The sequence below is a fragment of the Candoia aspera genome, chromosome 7 (genome assembly GCF_035149785.1).
Source record: "Candoia aspera isolate rCanAsp1 chromosome 7, rCanAsp1.hap2, whole genome shotgun sequence".
Classification (NCBI taxonomy): Eukaryota; Metazoa; Chordata; class Lepidosauria; order Squamata; family Boidae; genus Candoia; species Candoia aspera.
Window position 1 is genome coordinate 319,216 of NC_086159.1, and position 19,229 is coordinate 338,444.

At 46.8% G+C, this 19,229-nt stretch overlaps 1 protein-coding gene across 9 annotated transcripts in view; it reads right to left on the minus strand.

Moving 5' to 3' along the window:
- PPP6R2 (protein phosphatase 6 regulatory subunit 2) overlaps nt 1-19,229 on the minus strand; it is a 91,951-nt gene that overhangs the window by 53,690 nt on the left and 19,032 nt on the right. For all 9 annotated transcript variants that reach the window (XR_010068320.1, XR_010068321.1, XR_010068319.1 and 6 more), the window contains 6 exons: nt 17,370-17,556; nt 15,191-15,328; nt 14,446-14,511; nt 13,427-13,539; nt 11,908-12,021; nt 6,806-6,932 (listed from right to left, as the gene is read on the minus strand). Coding sequence is in view for 5 of the 9 variants with exons in the window: in XM_063308835.1 (XP_063164905.1) it covers nt 6,806-6,932; nt 11,908-12,021; nt 13,427-13,539; nt 14,446-14,511; nt 15,191-15,328; nt 17,370-17,556 (745 nt within the window). In the remaining 4 variants the exon portion in view is untranslated. The remainder of the gene's footprint in view (nt 1-6,805; nt 6,933-11,907; nt 12,022-13,426; nt 13,540-14,445; nt 14,512-15,190; nt 15,329-17,369; nt 17,557-19,229) is intronic.

Below are 19,229 nucleotides of genomic sequence, written 5' to 3' on the forward strand. Positions count from 1 at the left end.
ATGGCCGCCCATCTCATATATTCTGGGCATCTAACAACCAAAAACAAAATAAAAACAAGATGAAACAACCAAAACTTAAAAAATAACATCAATAGCGTAAAATAGCTGCTGAAAACATTCATAATGTCCCACATTCAAATTAACCATGAAACAGGCTCACTCATATTGCCAGGGCCCCAGGCTAGATGGCAAAGCCAAGAGTTTAAACCTTGAGAAAGGCTAGCAGGGTCAGGGCAAGTCTAATAATGCATGCCAGATACACAGGATGAGGCTATATTTATTACCAACCGACCTGGAAGACTTCTAGCACTCTGGGGCCTGGTTCTTCCACTGAGAATGGGTGTTCAGAAGCAGAACCTGGCAACATGTAGCCAAGCTCACTCACCCAGGAACAGCCTGCCCCCTGGCACACTTCCCCCTCCCCATCACTATTTATTTATCACATCTTTCCACTGCCCATCTCAACAATAACTCTAGGCGTTTTACAAGCAAATTTAAAACAGTAAAAAAGTAAATATCAATTAAAAGAGATACATTATAAAATATACATATACAAATATACTAAAAACTCTAAAATATAAAATATGAAATCTGAAACCCAAGATGGTAAAATCAGTCTTGATAAAAATTCCCCAAGCCACATCAAGGTGCCAGCCATCCCCATGACAAACTATCCACCCTCCCACCCCAAGCAAGGTGGCAGTCACATCTTGACCCCCATTCAGAAGACCAGGAGGGTGGGGGCTTGCCTTATCTCTGGGGGTAGTTTATTCCAGAGGGCAGGGGTTATGGCAGAGAAGGCCCTCTTCCTAGACCATACCAATTGACAATCTCTCATGGACAGGGTCCGTAACATGCCGTCTCTTCCTGACCCGGTGGGATGGGTTGATGTAATGGGGGTGAGGTGGTTCCTCAGGTAACCTGGCCCCATGCCATGTAGTGCTTTAAATGTGATAACCAAAACCTTGAATTGGATCCGGAAGCGGACTGGCACACAATGCAGCTAGCACAGCAAATGTGTTATATGGGACGTCTTTGGGGCTCCTAAAACTGCTTGTGCAGCCACATTCTGGACCAGCTGTAGCTTCCGGATGCTCTTCAAGGGTAGCCCCATGTAGAGCGCATTGTAGCAGTCTATACAGGAGATGACTAGGGCATGAGTGACTGACCGGAGGGACTCCTGATCCAGGGGCATAGCTGGCGCACAAGTTGGGCAAAGGCTCCCCTGGCCATGGCTGCCACCTGCTCTTTGAGCAGGAGTTGTGAGTCCAGGAGAACCCCTAGGTTCTGCACCAGGTCTGTCTGGGGCACTGCATGTTGTTGTTTGTTTGTTTTGCAAGGACCAAGCCACTAAGTTACTATGGTAACAAATCACTCTGGCAGGGTGAACAGGTCAAACGTAAGTATCCTCAGGTTGGGGTGTGAAAAAAATGACCATATAAGGAAAAGCTGCTGATTTGCCTGTGAAAGGAACTTGCCTGGACTTGATTAGTTTCCTTTTACACAGCCTTCCTTCCAGTCTTACTCAGAGCGCATGTGCGTGTATGAGCTTATAAAGCTTTTGTGCCTATCCAGGATATCTGGATATAAAACTGTTTGTTTTTATGCTTTCTGTAAATACATTTATTTTTATAGAAATGCCTGGTGTGTGTTTTTTCTGATCTCTCCGGCCAAACGCTTTCCAGGTTATGGGCCCAGTGAACAGAGCTGCAACTGGGGGGGGTGGGGAGCAGCCGGGGCATGTGCCCCGGGCGCCAAGCTGGTGGGGTGCCAAAATGAGAGCTGGGGGGGCACCAAAATGAGTGCTGGGGGAGCGCCAAAATGGGCGCAGAATCCATGTTTGCCCCAGGTGACACAGACCCTAGTTGCGGCCCTGCCAGTGAACCCTCAGAGAGAACAGAGAGATCAGCTCCACACCTCATGCACATTTTAAAGGCAGGTAACAAAGACCTGTGAAGATTTTCCTTGGAGCAGTCTGGAGGCTTTCCAGCCACTGCCGGTCTGCAGGACAAAGAAGCCAGCTGAGGTGACTTGCAAAAGAAGGAAGAAGCCATGGCTGTCTCTCAGCCCTCAGCGATGCCTCTTGAGCGTCTATCAGAGACCAACTACCTGAATTGGGCCCTGAAGATGGAAATGTATCTTCACAGAGAGAATCTTTGGATGCCAAATGATGAGGAAACCCCCCAAAATCCCAGTGCTGAATGGCTTAGACAGGTTGAGTGGGCTAGAGCCACCATTATCCTAGGAGTTGAGGACAATCAGCTAGTGCACGTGCGAGGCATGCAGTCTGCAAAGCAACTTTGGGACACTTTGAGAGACTTGTATGTAAAGGCAACAGCAGGGAGTAAAGTTACCCTGACAAAAAAGCTGTACAAAGCCTACCTTGCAGAAGGAAATAGCCTTCCTGAGCACCTGCATTATATTCAGCAGCTGCTTGTTGAGTTGCAGGAGAGAGGAATGGAATTTGCACCTCTCACAAAATCATATATCCTGCTGTCCTCAATGAATGAAATGTGGGACATGCTGATTTGTACCCTAGAGGCTATGCCTGAAGCAGGACTCACCCCATCGTATGCAAAACAGCACTTACTCGCTGAATGGGAGAAGAGAAAGGAAAGATCCCACCCCCCATCTCTTCTGGAAAGCTACAGCACCAGAAAGCAAGCGAAAGGAAGGGAAACCAAGCTGAGGCAACAGCACTAGCCAGCCAGCACTGCTTCAATTGTGGTTCAGCTAGACATCAGCAGAAAAACTGTGCCTTGAGACCCAAGAGTAGAAAGACAGAGAAGAAGAACACAAGGGCAACACAGAAGAAGGCTCTTCAGACAACCCAAATTGCACAGGTTGCTGAGAAGGGTAATTCTGATGTATGGGTGTTAGATTCTGGGGCCAATTGTCATTTATGTAATTGTAAAAGCTCTTTTGTTTCACTGTCTAAAACTGAAAGACAAAGTGTATCTTTGGTCTCTGACCGAAATTATGGGACAAGGTGACTTGTATTTATCCTGCTTGGGAGAAACTGTAAAAGGTGTGTTGTATGTGCCAAATCTACAGTCAAACCTTTTATCTGTGGCACAATTAGCTGCAACAGGGTATGTCATAACATTTAAGAAAAATGGTTGTGAGATACGAAAAAATGGGAAATTGTGTGCTACTGGTATATTAAAAGAGTCCTTGTACACTGTGCAAAATGCAAGGAAGCCAAGCTGCAAGGCTGCAGTTGGCAACACTCCATATCATGACCAATGTGTACACCTGATGCACAGGAGATTTGGTCATGCTAATTTCAAGTATATAGCACAAATGCCACAGCTGTGTGCTGACCTAAAGATAAAACCCTGTGATAAATACTTAGACTGTGTAGTTTGCAAAGAATGCAAAACACTAAAAGCTCCTGTGAGTAAGCACAGTGACAGAGTTACAACTAGACCTTTGGAAATTGTACACTCTGACATTATTGGTCCTTTTGCTCCAAGTCTTGGACAAGCAAGGTATGCAATGACCACAATTGATGATTTCTCAAGATACACATTTATCTACATCTTAAAACATAAAGATGAGGCTTTTGAGAAATTCAAAAGTTTTCTGACATGGGCAAATGGAAAATTCCCTAGGCCTGTATCTGCACTCCAATGTGATAGAGGAGGAGAGTACCTTTCTCACAAATTCAAAAGGTTCCTAGTGGAAAAGGGGATAGAACAAATTCTTTCTAACCCGTACACCCCTCAGCAAAATGGTGTTGCTGAAAGAAAGGGCAGAACACTGCAAGAATCAATGGAATGCTTGCTTAAAGATTCCAGGTAATTGTTTAGATTTTGGGCAGAAGGGATGTCCACTGCCTGTTATGTGCAAAACAGACTGTATAACTCTGTGATCCAGGACACTCCATTCCACTTGTTTTATGGTGTGAAATAAAGGTAAACCATCTCAGAGTGTTTGGTAGTACTGCTTGGGTTCATATTCCAAAACAACAAAGAAGGAAAGGAGGCCCCCCAACAAAGAAAGCCATCTTTGTTGGCTATGAACAAAGCCAAAGGAGCTACAGGTTCATAGTGGGAGAGAAATTAATAATTAGCAAAAGCGCTTCTTTTGCTGAACAAAACTGGGGGAGATTAAACTCTAGCTCTCCAGTTGATCTAACAACAAGAGAACAGCAAGGACTTGCTGATAGTGATCTTTTGCCTGATGAGGACATTAAGCCAGAAAACCAAACTGAAGATCTGTCTGATGAGACAGATGCCTCTCAGGAAAGTGATAGGAGTCAAAATTTAAGCCCTGTAATACCTCACAGATCTCAGAGGAGTAATAAAGGCGTTCCTCCATCACGTTTTCAGGCTGAAACAGTAAAGGCTTTTCACATATTCACAGAACCTGAGTCCTTAGAACAAGTGAATGCTTTACCACCTGAGATTGCACAAAATTGGCATTCTGCCATGCAACGGGAGTTATCATCCTTGAAAGAAAATAAAACATGGAAACTGGTAAATCTAACTCCCAATAAACACTGTCTAGGCTGTAGGTGGGTTTTCAAACTGAAAAGAGATGCTGATGGAAAAATCCAAAAATATAAAGCAAGGTTGGTTGCAAAAGGGTTCACTCAAAGGAAAGATTTAGACTTTGATAAGATTTTTGCATCTGTTACAAAAGGTGAATCAATTAGATTACTGTTAAAAATTGCTGCACTCAAAGGAATGTCAGTTCATCACTATGAAATTCAAACTGCGTTTCTCTACGGTGATTTAGACCACAAATTATATATGCAGCAACCCCCTGGCTATGAAAAAGGGGAGAATCTAGTCTGTGAACTGCAGAAGTCAATCTATGCGTTAAAACAGGCTGCTAGATCCTGGAACCAAAAATTAGATGAAAAACTGCAGAATTTTGGTTTTGTAAAAGGGAAATGCAGATCTCAGTGACAGGAAATCCACTTCTGGGATTTTAATTCAATTTGCTAGGTCAAGCTTAGGCTGGCATTCTAGAAGCAAGCACCTGTTGCTCTTTCCACTGCAGAAGCAGAGTTTTATTCCCTAGCACAAACCTGTAATGAGGTTGTATGGTTTAAACATTTGTTAAAAGACATAGGCATGGAAGTGAACCAGCCTATAACTGTTTATAAGGATAGTCAAGCTTGCATTGCAATGGCAAAATCTGAAGCTTGCAAGAATAGGACAGAACATATAGATATTAGATATCAATATATCAAAGACATGATAGCCAAAAGGGACATAACGTTAAAATATTGTGAATCAAAAGACATGATTGCTGATATTTTAACCAAGCCTCTTGCTCTACCAAAACACACAGAGTTGACAGAGAAAATTGGTTTGTGTCTTACTCCTTAGCATACAAAGGGGAGTGCTGGTATTTGTTTTGCAAGGACCAAGCCACTAAGTTACTGTGGTAACAAATCACTCTGGCAGGGTGAACAGGTCAAACAAGTATCCTCAGGTTGGGGTGTGAAAAAAATGACCATATAAGGAAAAGCTGATTTGCCTGTGAAAGGAACTTGCCTGGACTTGATTAGTTTCCTTTTACACAGCCTTCTTTCGTCTTACTCAGAGCGCGTGTGCGTGTATGAATGTCAGCACCTGCTCATTCAAGCATTCACACACATACAGTCAAGAAACTGGATTTCTTTGAACTGTTTTAATGAAGAGTAATGAATGGTACAGAAGGCAAGCTGCGAATAAAGAATTCCCGCCAAAACCTACTTTAAACTACATTCCCTTAGCTAGTCCCCTTTCCCACGAAGCATGTCACTCCCTCTCCCATCCAGATGGTATTCCTGTCGTATCTCAACCTCGCGCCCTTGATGTGCTTTATAGCCAAAACAACCCCTTACACTCCAACTTCACACACCCCGTCCCATCCTCCCCCCATCCTGCAACCTTCGAGAATGACACGATGGGAGATGCCCTGATAAGGGTTTCTGTGAAACCTTTGATCAGGGAATCTGAGCATGAGCTTGTAAAGCTTTTGTGCCTATCCAGGATATCTGGATATGAAACTGTTTATGTTTTTATGCTTTCTATAAATACATTTATTTTTATAGAAATGCTTGGTGTGTGTCTGTTCTGATCTCTCGGGCCAAATGCTTTCCAGCAATCTAACACTGCAATCCCATCCAGAACTAAAGATGGTAAGTTCCCGGTCACTATCCTTACCCTTCCCCATTCTCCCAGTTGCTAGGAAATACCAAACAACAAACTCACAACACATCCCACTTCATTTGCTCTATGAGCTGGTGGCTATCTCCATCACAGCCCTCAATCAACTTTTTATTCTTAATTTCCAGCAGCTTCCTCAACTCCCTTTTCGCTGGCTATCACCCAAGGCCAGGTTAAAGAAAAAGGGGTCCCTCGCAGTTCCCTAACCCTAGTGAGGGGGTCCTCTCCCCCAAAGAGTGGAACATTTCTTTCTTCCATCCCCAGACATCCCCCCCAGGATTTCTCCCCCTCTTGATTTCAAACTCCAAACAAGATGAAGCAGGGCTAAGACTGATCTTCCTCTGCCAGATTTTCTGGGCCTCCCCTGTGGTGGGGAGAGGTTGAACATTCTCAACCAAATGCTTCTTCCCTCACCCTTCCCCCTGCTCCATCCTCTTCCTTTGCCTTCGGTCTCACCACCTTCCTTCTGGCTCTTAGTCCCTGCCCCTTGCCTAACACTTCCTCCCTCCCCCACTCTCGCATAGAGGTTCACAGATGCCACTGGCCCCTACATCTTCCTGTCCTATATCCATGCCAGCACCTGTGGGAAGTGTAGGGGGTCAGCCACAAGAAGGGAAGAGAGGACCGAACCCACATACCTTGGGGGGGTGAAGCAGCAGTTGGTGGAAGTCCTTCAGGCGTGGCTGTATGCCCTGCAAGATGTTGCTACTGACAGCGTGAAACTTTTCAAATCCCTGAGAGAAGGAGTCCAAAAGCCCTTCCAAGCTGTGGGTAGAAAGACAAGCCAAGTTCAACATCAGAAACAAACCGCATTCAGTCCATACCAGAGCCATAGCAAGTACCTCAGAACAGGCTTTGATTTCACAGCCATCTCCAAGTTTAGCTATTTAGTTTAAACTAAATTAATTTTATTTAATCTCTTACCCATGGAAAGCAGCATGATGCTGAATAATTAAAAAAGAAAGAAATGGTAAAGCAGAGAAATAGCCACTGTCAGACTGTCTTTGTTTTGTTTGTTTGTTTGTTTGTTTGTTTAAGGGCTTCAAGTCAGAGTTTCCTCAGTAATGTTTCCAAAGTGGCTTGCCCTCACCTTCTCCTTCCTGGGGCCGAGAGAGAGAGACCAGCCCCAAACCATCCGCTGGCTTTGTGCCTCAGGCGGGACAAGAGCTCAAGTTTTCCCTGCTGCTAGGCCAGCGCCTTATCCCTGAGGCCAAACCGGCTCTCTCTTCAAACCAACGAAATGGAACAAGTTATACCTGGAACTAGAATTATCCACCTGCCAGAACCAAGCCTGCCTCTGACTCGGAAAGTGAAACTCTTTCAGAGTCAGAGGAAGAATTGGAAACTTGTTGGTCCTAACCCAGGAAAACAAAACACCCGGCTGAGCCAGCAGCACGGGAAGAATCCACGGTACTGACTGGGCAAGATCCGGAGGAGGATTTGAATACAAACGTGCGCCAACGACGGGCTAAAAAGCATGCAAAGGAGAAAGCAGCCCAATTGGCTACAGGAGGCTCCAAGTGCGCCAAAGAACACTATAAAAGGCAGCCACACGGAGAGCGAGCTGCCGGAGACAACCAATCCTCTAAGCCTGCAGCTTCAGAAGAGTCCTTACTGGCATCAGAGTCGGTGTCTGTTGCCGAAGAGGAACCAGCGCCCGAGCTCCACTCCGAAGAAGAATTGAACCTTGCATCTGCTGCAACCAAGGAACCAGTGCCAGCCGAGCCCAGCAGCCTGCGTTTTGCATCAAGCCTTCAAATTCTGCGTTCTCTTCAGCAGCATAGTCAAGTCAAGAAGTTCCCGCGCCACCGTTTGTCCACAGTTCTGTGCAACCGCGCTTCGTAGACTCAGTCGTGTTTTGGAGTTTCACATCCATCTTGTTCAGGATCTGGGTTCGGGGCCACTGTGGGCCCTCCAGCCGAGTGCAGCCTTGCTTCCCGTTTCCAGCCTTGCTCCAAGCTTCCAGCCCAGAGAATCCAGCCGAGTCCGGGGCTTCCAGCCGAGTCCAGTCTTGCCTCCAGTTCCCAGCCTTGCTCCAAGCTTCCAGCCCAGAGAATCCAGCCGAGTCCGGGGCTTCCAGCCGAGTCCAGTCTTGCTTCCAGTTCCCAGCCTTGCTCCAAGCTTCCAGCCCAGAGAATCCAGCCAAGTCCGGGGCTTCCAGCCGAGTCCAGTCTTGCCTCCAGTTCCCAGCCTTGCTCCAAGCTTCCAGCCCAGAGAATCCAGCCGAGTCCAGTCTTGCCTCCAGTTCCCAGCCTTGCTCCAAGCTTCCAGCCCAGAGAATCCAGCCGAGTCCAGTCTTGCCTCCAGTTCCCAGCCTTGCTCCAAGCTTCCAGCCCAGAGAATCCAGCCGAGTCCGGGGCTTCCAGCCAGGTCCAGTCTTGTTCCCAGTTCCCAGCCTTGCTCCAAGCTTCCAGCCCAGAGAATCCAGCCGAGTCCAGTCTTGCCTCCAGTTCCCAGCCTTGCTCCAAGCTTCCAGCCCAGAGAATCCAGCCGAGTCCAGTCTTGCCTCCAGTTCCCAGCCTTGCTCCAAGCTTCCAGCCCAGAGAATCCAGCCGAGTCCAGTCTTGCCTCCAGTTCCCAGCCTTGCTCCAAGCTTCCAGCCCAGAGAATCCAGCCGAGTCCAGTCTTGCCTCCAGTTCCCAGCCTTGCTCCAAGCTTCCAGCCCAGAGAATCCAGCCGAGTCCGGGGCTTCCAGCCAGGTCCAGTCTTGTTCCCAGTTCCCAGCCTTGCTCCAAGCTTCCAGCCCAGAGAATCCAGCCGAGTCCAGTCTTGCCTCCAGTTCCCAGCCTTGCTCCAAGCTTCCAGCCCAGAGAATCCAGCCGAGTCCAGTCTTGCCTCCAGTTCCCAGCCTTGCTCCAAGCTTCCAGCCCAGAGAATCCAGCCGAGTCCGGGGCTTCCAGCCGAGTCCAGTCTTGCCTCCAGTTCCCAGCCTTGTTCCAAGCTTCCAGCCCAGAGAATCCAGCCGAGTCCGGGGCTTCCAGCCGAGTCCAGTCTTGCCTCCAGTTCCCAGCCTTGCTCCAAGCTTCCAGCCCAGAGAATCCAGCTGAGTCCGGGGCTTCCAGCCGAGTCCAGTCTTGCATCAAGTCCGAGTCCTGCTCCCAGTCTCCAGTCCAGAGATTCTCACCTAGTCCAAGTCTCCTAGTGGAGTCTAGTCTTGTTCCAAGTTCAAGTCCTGCTTCCAAGATTTAATTGCAGTGCCCTGACCCACTCCAGTTCCAGATTGCTAGTGATCCAGTGCCAGGACCGCTCCAGTGTACCATTCCAGTTCAAGAGCTGTTGCTTCTAGCACACTGTGTCCCAGTAGTATCCAGCCTTCCTGTCCGATAAGAGAGTTCCGTGTCGATGCCTGCTGTGTTCAGTGGACTTGAATTGAGTTTTTGCAATTAAAGAACTATTGTAAATAGTTATTTAATAAAATGAATTTGTAAGACCCTGTCTGCCTGTGTAGTCTGAACAGGACACCGCCACACAGAGGGCTCAGGCCAAGCCTTAATCCCTCTGAAAGCCATTGGTGGAACCTCTTGTGAAAATACAGCAAACTGTGCATTACGTGAAAAAGAGAGAGCCAGTTTGGTCGAGCGGCTAAGGCACCGGGCTAGAATCCAGGAGACTGAGAGTTCTAGTCTCGCCTGAGGCACGAAAGCCGGCTGGGTGACCTTGGGCCAGTCCCTCTCCCTCAGCCCAACTCACCTACAGGGTTGCTGTTGTGGGGAAAACAGGAGGAGGAAGGCGTATGAGGTATGTTCCCCACCATACATACATACATAACCACCAGTTGCCTCAACAGGTCCTGGGCCTTTAAGGGGGCCTGTCCATTTTTGTTATAGGATGCCTAGTTTTACATACCCTGCCAGGTCTCACCTTCCTCACCCTTTTTCCTAAGCTAGAGACTAACAGGAAAAATTTTGTCAATTAAAATATCGTAGCAAACAAACCAGTGGAGTTTTCCTGCCGTTAAATGAAGGAGTTGGGTATCAGAGAGCTTCTGCAAAGTAAGCAGAGCAAACGTACCTTTGGGTGGTGGGGAAAGCCGTGTTTAGGGGCAGCACGTAAAGCTCAGAAGGCCCAGCGGACCCGTGTCAGGGACAGGGCAGTCCCAAACAGGTCAGGCATGATGGCCACCTTGGTCCATTCAGTTAATTTTGGCCTTTGACCAGCACAAAAGGTAAGCCAGACACAATGGAGGAGAGATTACTCCTTTCCCGCCCTGCCTGGAGAGCCTAAATGACCTCCCCCAATTCTAGGATTCTCTGAAATCAAACCCAGCAGATCATGCACATATATAATGCCAAGTCAGCCCTTGTTTCACCCAAAGGGAGCCGCTGCTCATCTCAATGGCTCAGTCCTAAAAAGCACAGAAGGGCTCTGAGCACACTCAGAGGGGAGGACCAAAGCAGCCCGGTGTTAGTACGAGGGTGAAAGGAGGTTGTTCATGCAATTGGCTGGGCTCCTCCCAAAAGCATTTATTTATGGATTGGTCCATTTCCTTTTGGGTGCTTCCATCCAAAGCCATTTCCGGAGTCTCCAAAGTGGCGTATAAAGAGGAAGTTCTTGAGGGTCGGGTTTCCATGAAATGCACACAGTTTGATGCTTCCGAGCATCTGAAGAAATTATGCAGTGAGACTCTAAAGGGACCGGCCTCACTCTACAGCCATGAGACCATGCCCTGTCTGTGAAACGCAGCACTGCCAGGTGCAAGCAGAAGGGGCTGCACCCAGGCAGCAAAGGCCAAGGCCAAAACCCTCACTCTAGAGATGCCAAGGACTTGCATGCTGAAACATCAATTTTTATCTACAGTAGGCATGGGCTGGTTCACAAAGCCACAAAGAGTCGGAAGTGACTGAATGAATAAACAAAAAATCAAGCAGATACTCTAACAATCCAATCTTGTGATACCTATAAATTCTACTTATAAAATTAGCATAAATTGGAAGAACACGTATTTGCCATAAATGTGCTGCTTTCAGATCAGATCAGGGTCAAAAGAAACTTGGAGCAGCTTGGCTGTAAGCAGCAAACAGAAAGATAGAATCCCTTCTGTGCTTACATGGCTGTGACCGCCAATCCTCTGGCTCACAGAGCAAAGATCCAGGGACCGTGACCCATAACAGCTTTATGCTCAGTAGATCAAATGACAGAAACCCATGCCCTGCCAGTGAAATCTGCCTGGTCACTGCTGGATACAGTACAGCATACTGGGCTGTATGGACCTGGCCTGGCCTGATCCTTCAGCAAAGACCCTAGAGACCGATCTGACCCACCACTCCTGGGGAGGATACCAAATTGCTTCTATTCAAGATCTTTTCCCAAGCCCATATTGAGCTCCATGGTTGGGAAAAAGGTTTTGCATGCTTTATCTACAAATTCTATAGGGTGAACCAACGGCTGAGTTTGCACCCTGGCCAGGCTAAAACCAAGCCAACACTATTCTAGGTAGGCATGATTCAAGAACCCATCAGAACATCAGGCACACAAGCGCTGCATACTGACTAATCATTGCCTTGGGGATCGCTGTGCCTGCATGGCCCCAAGCCTTGGCTCACGCAACAGGCTTATCCCTGAACTGAAGACCGCATAACCCAATGGCTGGGTTCACATCAGTCAATACCCAAGCAAAGAACCATATTGTGGCTTCATATGGTGGCATGCCAAGTTGAAGGAAGAGGTCCTACAACATATTTAACTACAAACCCCATCAGACTCTGAAGGAGCACAATTTTTGTGAAATGGTTCCGCTTACCCAGCTCTTCTTGGCTCAAGCAACGTCAGCAAAACCTGTGTCCCATTCACAATGCAGTTCTCCATCAATTCCTCATCAAACATGTTCTTTAAAAGCTGCTCCACGCACTCCTGCCTGAGACACCAAACAGAAGTTAACACTGCAGGTAGTCCTCATTCACTTATGGTAATTGGGACCAGCAACTCCATTGCTAAGCAATGCAGTCGTAAAGCGCAACATCACATGACCATGCCAACTTAAGATGGCAGAAGCAGCAGTCCCAGTTGCCGTTGTTAGGCGAATCCTGCACGGTTGCAGCGTCCTGTGGTCACGTGATCGCCATTTGCGACCTCCTGCAGGCTTCCCCACTGACTTTGCTTGTTGGAAGCCAATGGTGAAGATCACAAACGGCAATCACGTCACCGTGGGATGCTGACACTATTGTAATTGCAAGCCAGTTGCCAAGCGCCCGAATCGCAATTGCATGATCGCAGGGACACAGCAACAGCCACAACTACAAGGAACGGTCATACTTGTATGTATCAATCCCAGTGCAGGCAGTCTACTGAATACAAATTAAAGCAAATATTTGTAGCTCAGGGTTGAACTGTGGAGTCCCTGGTGCTCTCTGAGCTTTGTTGTTTTCTTGCAGACGTTTCATGGCCAGACTAGGCAACAGCTTTGGTGCGAACAGGGAGAGGGCCTTGCTCTGTTTATACACAGTGGCTTGCCCTGCTTGTGTTGGCGGGGGTGGTGTTCTCTCCTTCCAATCAAGGAACTCCCAAGGAGAGAACAACACCCCCACCAACACAAGCAGGGCAAGCCACTGTGTATAAACAGAGAGCAAGGCCCTCTCCCTGTTCGCACCAAAGCTGTTGCCTAGTCTGGCCATGAAACGTCTGCAAGAAAACAAGGCTCAGAGAGCACCAAGGACTCCACAGTCTACTGAATGGGTAACATTTTGTTTGCAACTGTCTCTCGGCATGCAATTTCCCCCATATCCATCTCCGTCAACTTGGCTTCCACCCCCAGCTGGCTCTCTGGAGTGAGAAGACTTTTGGGCCACCTATCCACATGCAATACAGACACCACAACCTGCCGTTTCCAAGTCTGGCCACAGATGAGTCATCTAGATACTTTTCAGGATCAAACAGTGTTGTTGCTTCCCTGACTTACCACCTCTTTCAAAGAGCTGAAGGCAATGGACACCGTTCTCTCCCACCCCACAACTACCCTGTAAGTTTGTTACTGAGGGTGAGGGAATGAGATTGGTTCATGGACATGTGGAGATTTGAGCTTGGTCCTTCCAGTGCTAACCCAAAAGCCTTGCCACAACACCACACCTTCATTTTTCAACATGACCTCAACATGGATGGACAGAAGAAACTCAGAAGACCTATCCTATCCCATCCCATCCCCAAGACTGTCCAGGCCATCAGCCAAGACACAGCCTGGCTTTCCTGCACAGCTTCATGGAAGGAGATGGAATCCCAGGGCTCCCAATTCCTCCTCCCACCCAACAGCCACCTTCTGTACTTACGATTCTAAGGATGCAAGGAGAGGGTCAACATCAGCCACCTCCTGGAGTTGGTTGCTCTGATCTCTGCTCAGCCTGATGATATCACACAAGGTTTGAGAAGCATTGGATTGTCTCTGCAAACCGGGCAACAAGTCAATCCTGGCAAAAGGGTACTTCGGAGGCCCGAGAGTTAACACAGAGCAATCTCCTACCCACCCACTGGAAATGTTGGAAAAAGCCAGCAGGTCCCTTAAACACAGTCACAACAAAACTCCTGGACTCAGCCTAAATCCTCACAGATCTGAGGAACAGGATGCTCTTTATAATTTCTGAACTGCCCTAGCAACAGGGTTCCTTGGTTCTTATGTTATGCGTTGCCTAATTTTAATTGATTTAATTAGTTATAGCCTCTAGCGCATTTATTCTATCATAAAATGTCATCTGGTTGGTATTCCACTATTTCCTTAGAGCTGCCTTTTTAATGAGTCTCTTTTGCATTTCTACATTCTTTAATTGACATTTCTTTATTATTCCACACTTAGTATTTAAACTCAATAACAACAGCTGTCGTTGTTGTGTGCATCAGGCTGATGTGGGCTTGTTCAGCAAACTACCGTAAAACCAGTCATGCCTCAGTATGACAAAGGAAACCATCCACTGTGCCTGAGAAATGTTTCCTCGAGGAAAGAGACAAAACAATGAGAGTGATGCCATCTAAGGATGCCTGGGGGCAAGAGGACGGACATTCACTATCTGGAGAATTCCAACCAGGGCAGGAACTAGAGGTCTGGCAGCCTTTTAAAAACCGCCCACTGCCTACAGGCTCTATCTAGCAGACACTGAACAGGGTTCCCCTCTCCAAAAGGACCCTTGGTGTCAGAATGGGGGAGCTGAAGCCCACCAGCTCCCTCAGAACAGCCCCGGGGATTCCAGTGTCCACCATTCTTCCCCAAAAGAATCTGCCAGCCTCCCATCTCTTTTTTGTAGGACAGCAGAAAGGCAACACTCCTTTGCTTGATCATCGGTAAAAGCACACTCACATCTTCATCCTGGTGAGGGCGGATCAGCTCCACCAGCCTCTGAACCAGCTTTGCGTCATTCAGCCACTGCAGACAGAGCAAGAAACAAACCAGATAAGCACACTGCCTTGCCCGATGTCCCATCTGAACCTCGGATATTTCTCCCACCACCACTGCTACACCCCCCTCCTATTTAAATCTTGCAAATTTTATTCCCAGGAGCCCCACCTTGGAAGAGGCCAAGGTTAACTTTTCCCGCAGCAGCCAAAAGAAAGACATCCTGCCTCCCCACTTCCCAGCACCAGCAAAGAGACCTTCAACCGACTGCGCTGCTCTGCTGTGAGAAAAGGGGCTTGCAGAACAAGCAGCTCTGAGTAATTCACATTGAGCACTGAAGGAAAGCCAAAGCTCCAGCAGTTAGGCTGAAGACTGCCAGCAAAGGGGAATTATCCTAAGAAGAGAAAGTACAGGCTACAGAGCACCCCCCCTCCCATCACACCCGCTCCTTCCAAGTGAAGGAGGCCCTAATCGAAACCCACAGGAGGGCCGTATCCCACAGCACCAGCTCAGCCAAGCCTGCTGGGGAGAGGAGCAAGGGCCCGACATCTTCAAATGGGGTAATCTCCCAACGTGGGCCAGACCACTGATCATGTCTGAGCAGCAGAATCAACCTTTCCCTCAACATCAGAAAAGATGCCTTTGCTGAACCACCCAGAACTCCTGCTGCAGTGAGGAGAAAGTACAGAAGAGCCAGAGGAGCCCTGACATGTAGCACTTCCTGGCGGAGCTGGGCTGGCTCCACACAGCTGACCAGCCGCAACAGGAGGTCCATCATGGCGGACGTCTCAAGATGCTTGAGCACCAGATCAACAAACTGGACTTTCTTCCTCAGGAATGAAATCACCTGGGGAAAACAACAATAGTGAGGTACGATCAAAGCTCTTAATTTTAATATATATACTGTATGCGTGTGTGTATGCATACGTACATTCATACATAAATAGCTAATATTTGCAGGCCACTTTTCCTGCATGAGGAATTCTAGAACAATGAACATATTATTAAAAGTGTAGGCAATATGACAACATTAAAATTATAAAAGAGGCTTAAAAACTCATTTATTAACTAATTTATAAAATTTATGGCTAAACCACTTTAATTTTTAGGCACATGCAGAAGCCAACCACTTGGAAGGTTACAAGGATGCTACCCGACTCAGTGACCACACATGACAGTAGAACAATGCATTCAGTTTCTCTGACCGGACTGCAGCAAGGAAACCATCTACCTGCAGACAAACAGTGCTGGACTGGGCCCCTCCAGAAGCCTGCTTTAGTAGCAGCAGACTCCTGAAACTTAAAAACTGTGTTTTTATGGTTTTTAATTCTGTAAGCCGCCCGGAGTCACCATGTGTGAGTTGGGTGGCCTTATAAATCTGTTTAATAAATAAACAAACTTGTAATTCAGCATCAGAACTGGTAAGAATACTAAATCTGCCACGTACTTTGGAAAAGCAACCGGCAAAGCAGATGTGGCCAGTTCATACAGGGGATAGCAAAACCCTTTCCATGGCAAAGCCAGCTCAGCATCTTGAAAACAGCTGCATTTCTATGCCAGTTTTAGCACCTCTATGAACTTTTTCTTATCCTTAGAATTTTCACATGCTAACTGGGGTGCCACTACATCCCACTGATGTTAAGGGATGCCTAATATTCTACACTATAAAATAAAATAATTAAGAGTACAAGAAACTGAAACCAAACCACAAGCAATTTATTTCTTACTTGGAACAATAGTAACAATATTCTCCCAAGTGTTATTACAACGTATTTATCTGAAAGGAAGATAATCCTAAATTTAAAACTATCCCTAAAAGGAAGCAAAGGCAGAAAAAAAATATAAACATCAATCAAATACACGTGCACTGCCCCGTTTTCACACCTTCTCTGTCTAGAGTTGGCAACTCCAGTTAGAACCACTCCTGGAATTCCTCCCCATCCAATAAAAGTGTGTGTGAGGCACAGTTCTTTACGGGTGTAGGTGTAGATGTACATCTACATCCACTGGAGTGGGGTGGCCAGTACATACATACATTTATTTATACATGCATACGCACACACACATACGTATACATATAAATAAGCAAACAGACCAAGAGGACATGGCCAAGGCAGAAACAGTTATACTAACAGCACCAAAAGGTGGGTGATAAAATGGAAGGTGAGGCTGCAATGGAAAGGGAGGAAATGGGGAGGTGGAGCTCAAAATTAAATGGCAATAGAGCAAGAGGAAGAAATAACCAGATAGGAAAGGGGCAAAAATAGAGCAACTGTTTAGGCATTACAAAAAATTTAATTCATCAGTCAAACAAGTTGGCTAACAAAAGCTAATCTACGAAGACATAACTGTTTGCAGCCATTTCCACATACATAATCCCACCCCAATTCACAGCTACTTTGGATTTCTTTTAATTCTACATAAAACCATGTCATCGCTGTTTGTCTATAATCACATTATCAACATTGGACCGACCTACACTGCTTTTTTTAAAAAATGAGTAAACCATTATACTACAGAGCAGAGTCCTTTCAGTATGTATACCACATGTGTAAGACGCCAAGAGGCATCCCGGCCTTACAGAGGAACAAGATGCTCCCAGAGGGATCTGTCCAGGCCCAGCACACAGAGGGAAAAGGCAGAGATGCACAACTATGGGTAACGCAATAAATACAAGTACAGTGCAAAATTCCCAGGAAAAAGCAGTCTTTTTATTTGGTGACAAAGAGAAAGTGAATCTAGCATCAATTTTTCCTTCTGCAACACAGGAAAAGTGCATCTAATTAACTATCACTTAACAATTTCAAGTTGGGGATCCTTAAAGGGGGCAGGGGGAGAACGTATGTGAAGAATTGAGAACATAATTATCTTTATGCTGATTACCTTACCTGCTCTGCCTTTCTTGCTATGAGATTGCCAATGGTCTTGCTGAAGAAACTGGCCAGCAAAGGGTTCAAGGGAGGCTCGTGGTCCAGGAAGTCATAGAGGATGTTCCACAAGGCTTCATCCCCTCCCAGCCTGTCACTGATCTGTGGTACGTCCGAGGTCAGCAATTCACAGGCAGTGTTGGGATACCTGCAAGAGCAGAAACAAAGCCAAGGCAAGAGGCTGATGAAAAGCCCAAATCCAAACAGGTCCTAGACCACCTCATAAAATCTCCCTAAAATCAGTCAGGAGGAGCTGGCCCATGCCTGCCACTTAGGGCTTGCAGACCAGGGTGAAACACGCGAAGAACGTGGTGTAGGCAATTCAGCCTCTCCAAGCAGGAGACTGGGTCAGGTTCTGGTAATGGGGCATTTGTAGACACAAATGCCAGGCATGCGAGAGTTGGGACCTCTGGCTCCCTTGCGGGGGGCGGTTTCATAATTCTTACTGCACCTTGCTACTTTCCTGGGCAGAACCAGGTCAGTATACTGCCACTTCATGGGGGGAGAGAGGGGAGGGACTTCTCTTTGCATTACTTTACTCAGGAGAACGAAAAGAGGCAAATGCCCTGCTTCGCTTGGTAGTTTAACAAAACAGAGGAAAAGTGTAGTTAAATAAAATATTTTCAGAATGAATGGGCTGATTCAATAAAAAAATGAAAATATTTTATGCATATCAAGGATCAGGAAAAGAGAAAAAAAAGGAGGACTAATTTGGAAGAACTTCCCTCAGCTGTCCGCTTCCACATCAAGATCTCTCTCTCTCTCTCTCTCTCACCTCCCCCAACAGAACAAGCTCCCAACAGCTCAGATCAGTCTGAGAGATAAACACAAGTCTGCAGTGCACGGTGACCCAGGGCTTCCCAGTTAACCATGCAGTGCAGATCTCAGTCTGCTGACCTGGGCTTTAGCCAGCCCTGGCGACAGAGCTCCAGACCGGAACAAAGAACAAAAGGAAACTGGAGCTGCCCATCCTCTGAATTTGGTCCTTCTGATTTTAATACCTTCTGAGCTCTGATGGCCTCTGCCCACTCTCTGGGCTGACTCACTTTTCTTTAAGCCTCTTGTGTCTGAATTGCTGGAGACAAGGCATCTCCCCAGTCATTATGGTGTTGTTTTGACAAAAGGGCTTTGGGGTTTCTGGAACACCTGCTCTATAGTATTAGTTGGTTAATATGGAAAAAGATAGCTGTCATGTTTCCCCCTTTCAATGTTCTGTTAACATTGTAACGTTTCACATGTCAAGCCGTTTTCCGTGTATACCCGCCTGGCTCATTTCTGGGTTTTTCCATTCCTGCGCTCTGCTTTGTTTTGGAACTTTGGAATGTATGTTTGGGTTTGCAATCCTATTCAAGGTTACTTTCCCAGGTGCGTGTAACGGTTCCTAGCACCTGGGAGGGGGTGCGTGCTGACGGGGCTTGGGGCGGGACTGGATTGAAGGCAAGGCTTTTAAGTTTGTATTTGGCGCGCTTTTGCTCATTCTCAGCTTTCTTTGTATTTGCATACTATTCCTTTAATAAATCAGTTATCTTTAAGTCCGAGCTTGTGAGACTGAGTATTTGGGATTAGGCAACCATTACAATAGCCTTGCATCTCAGACTGCACAGGGCCAAGTTAACTATGAACGGTAGTTCTTCTCGCTATTGCAGGCAGGGAGAACGGAAGGTTAGTATTCTAGATTTCAAGAGAGCTGATTTCAATAAGCTAAGAGGAAAAGTTGGAAGGACTCCATGGATGGAAAAATCCCGATTTCAGGGTGACTGAGAAATTCTGAAAAATCAGAGAATTAAGGCCCCAACACAAACAATACCAAAGGGAAAGAAA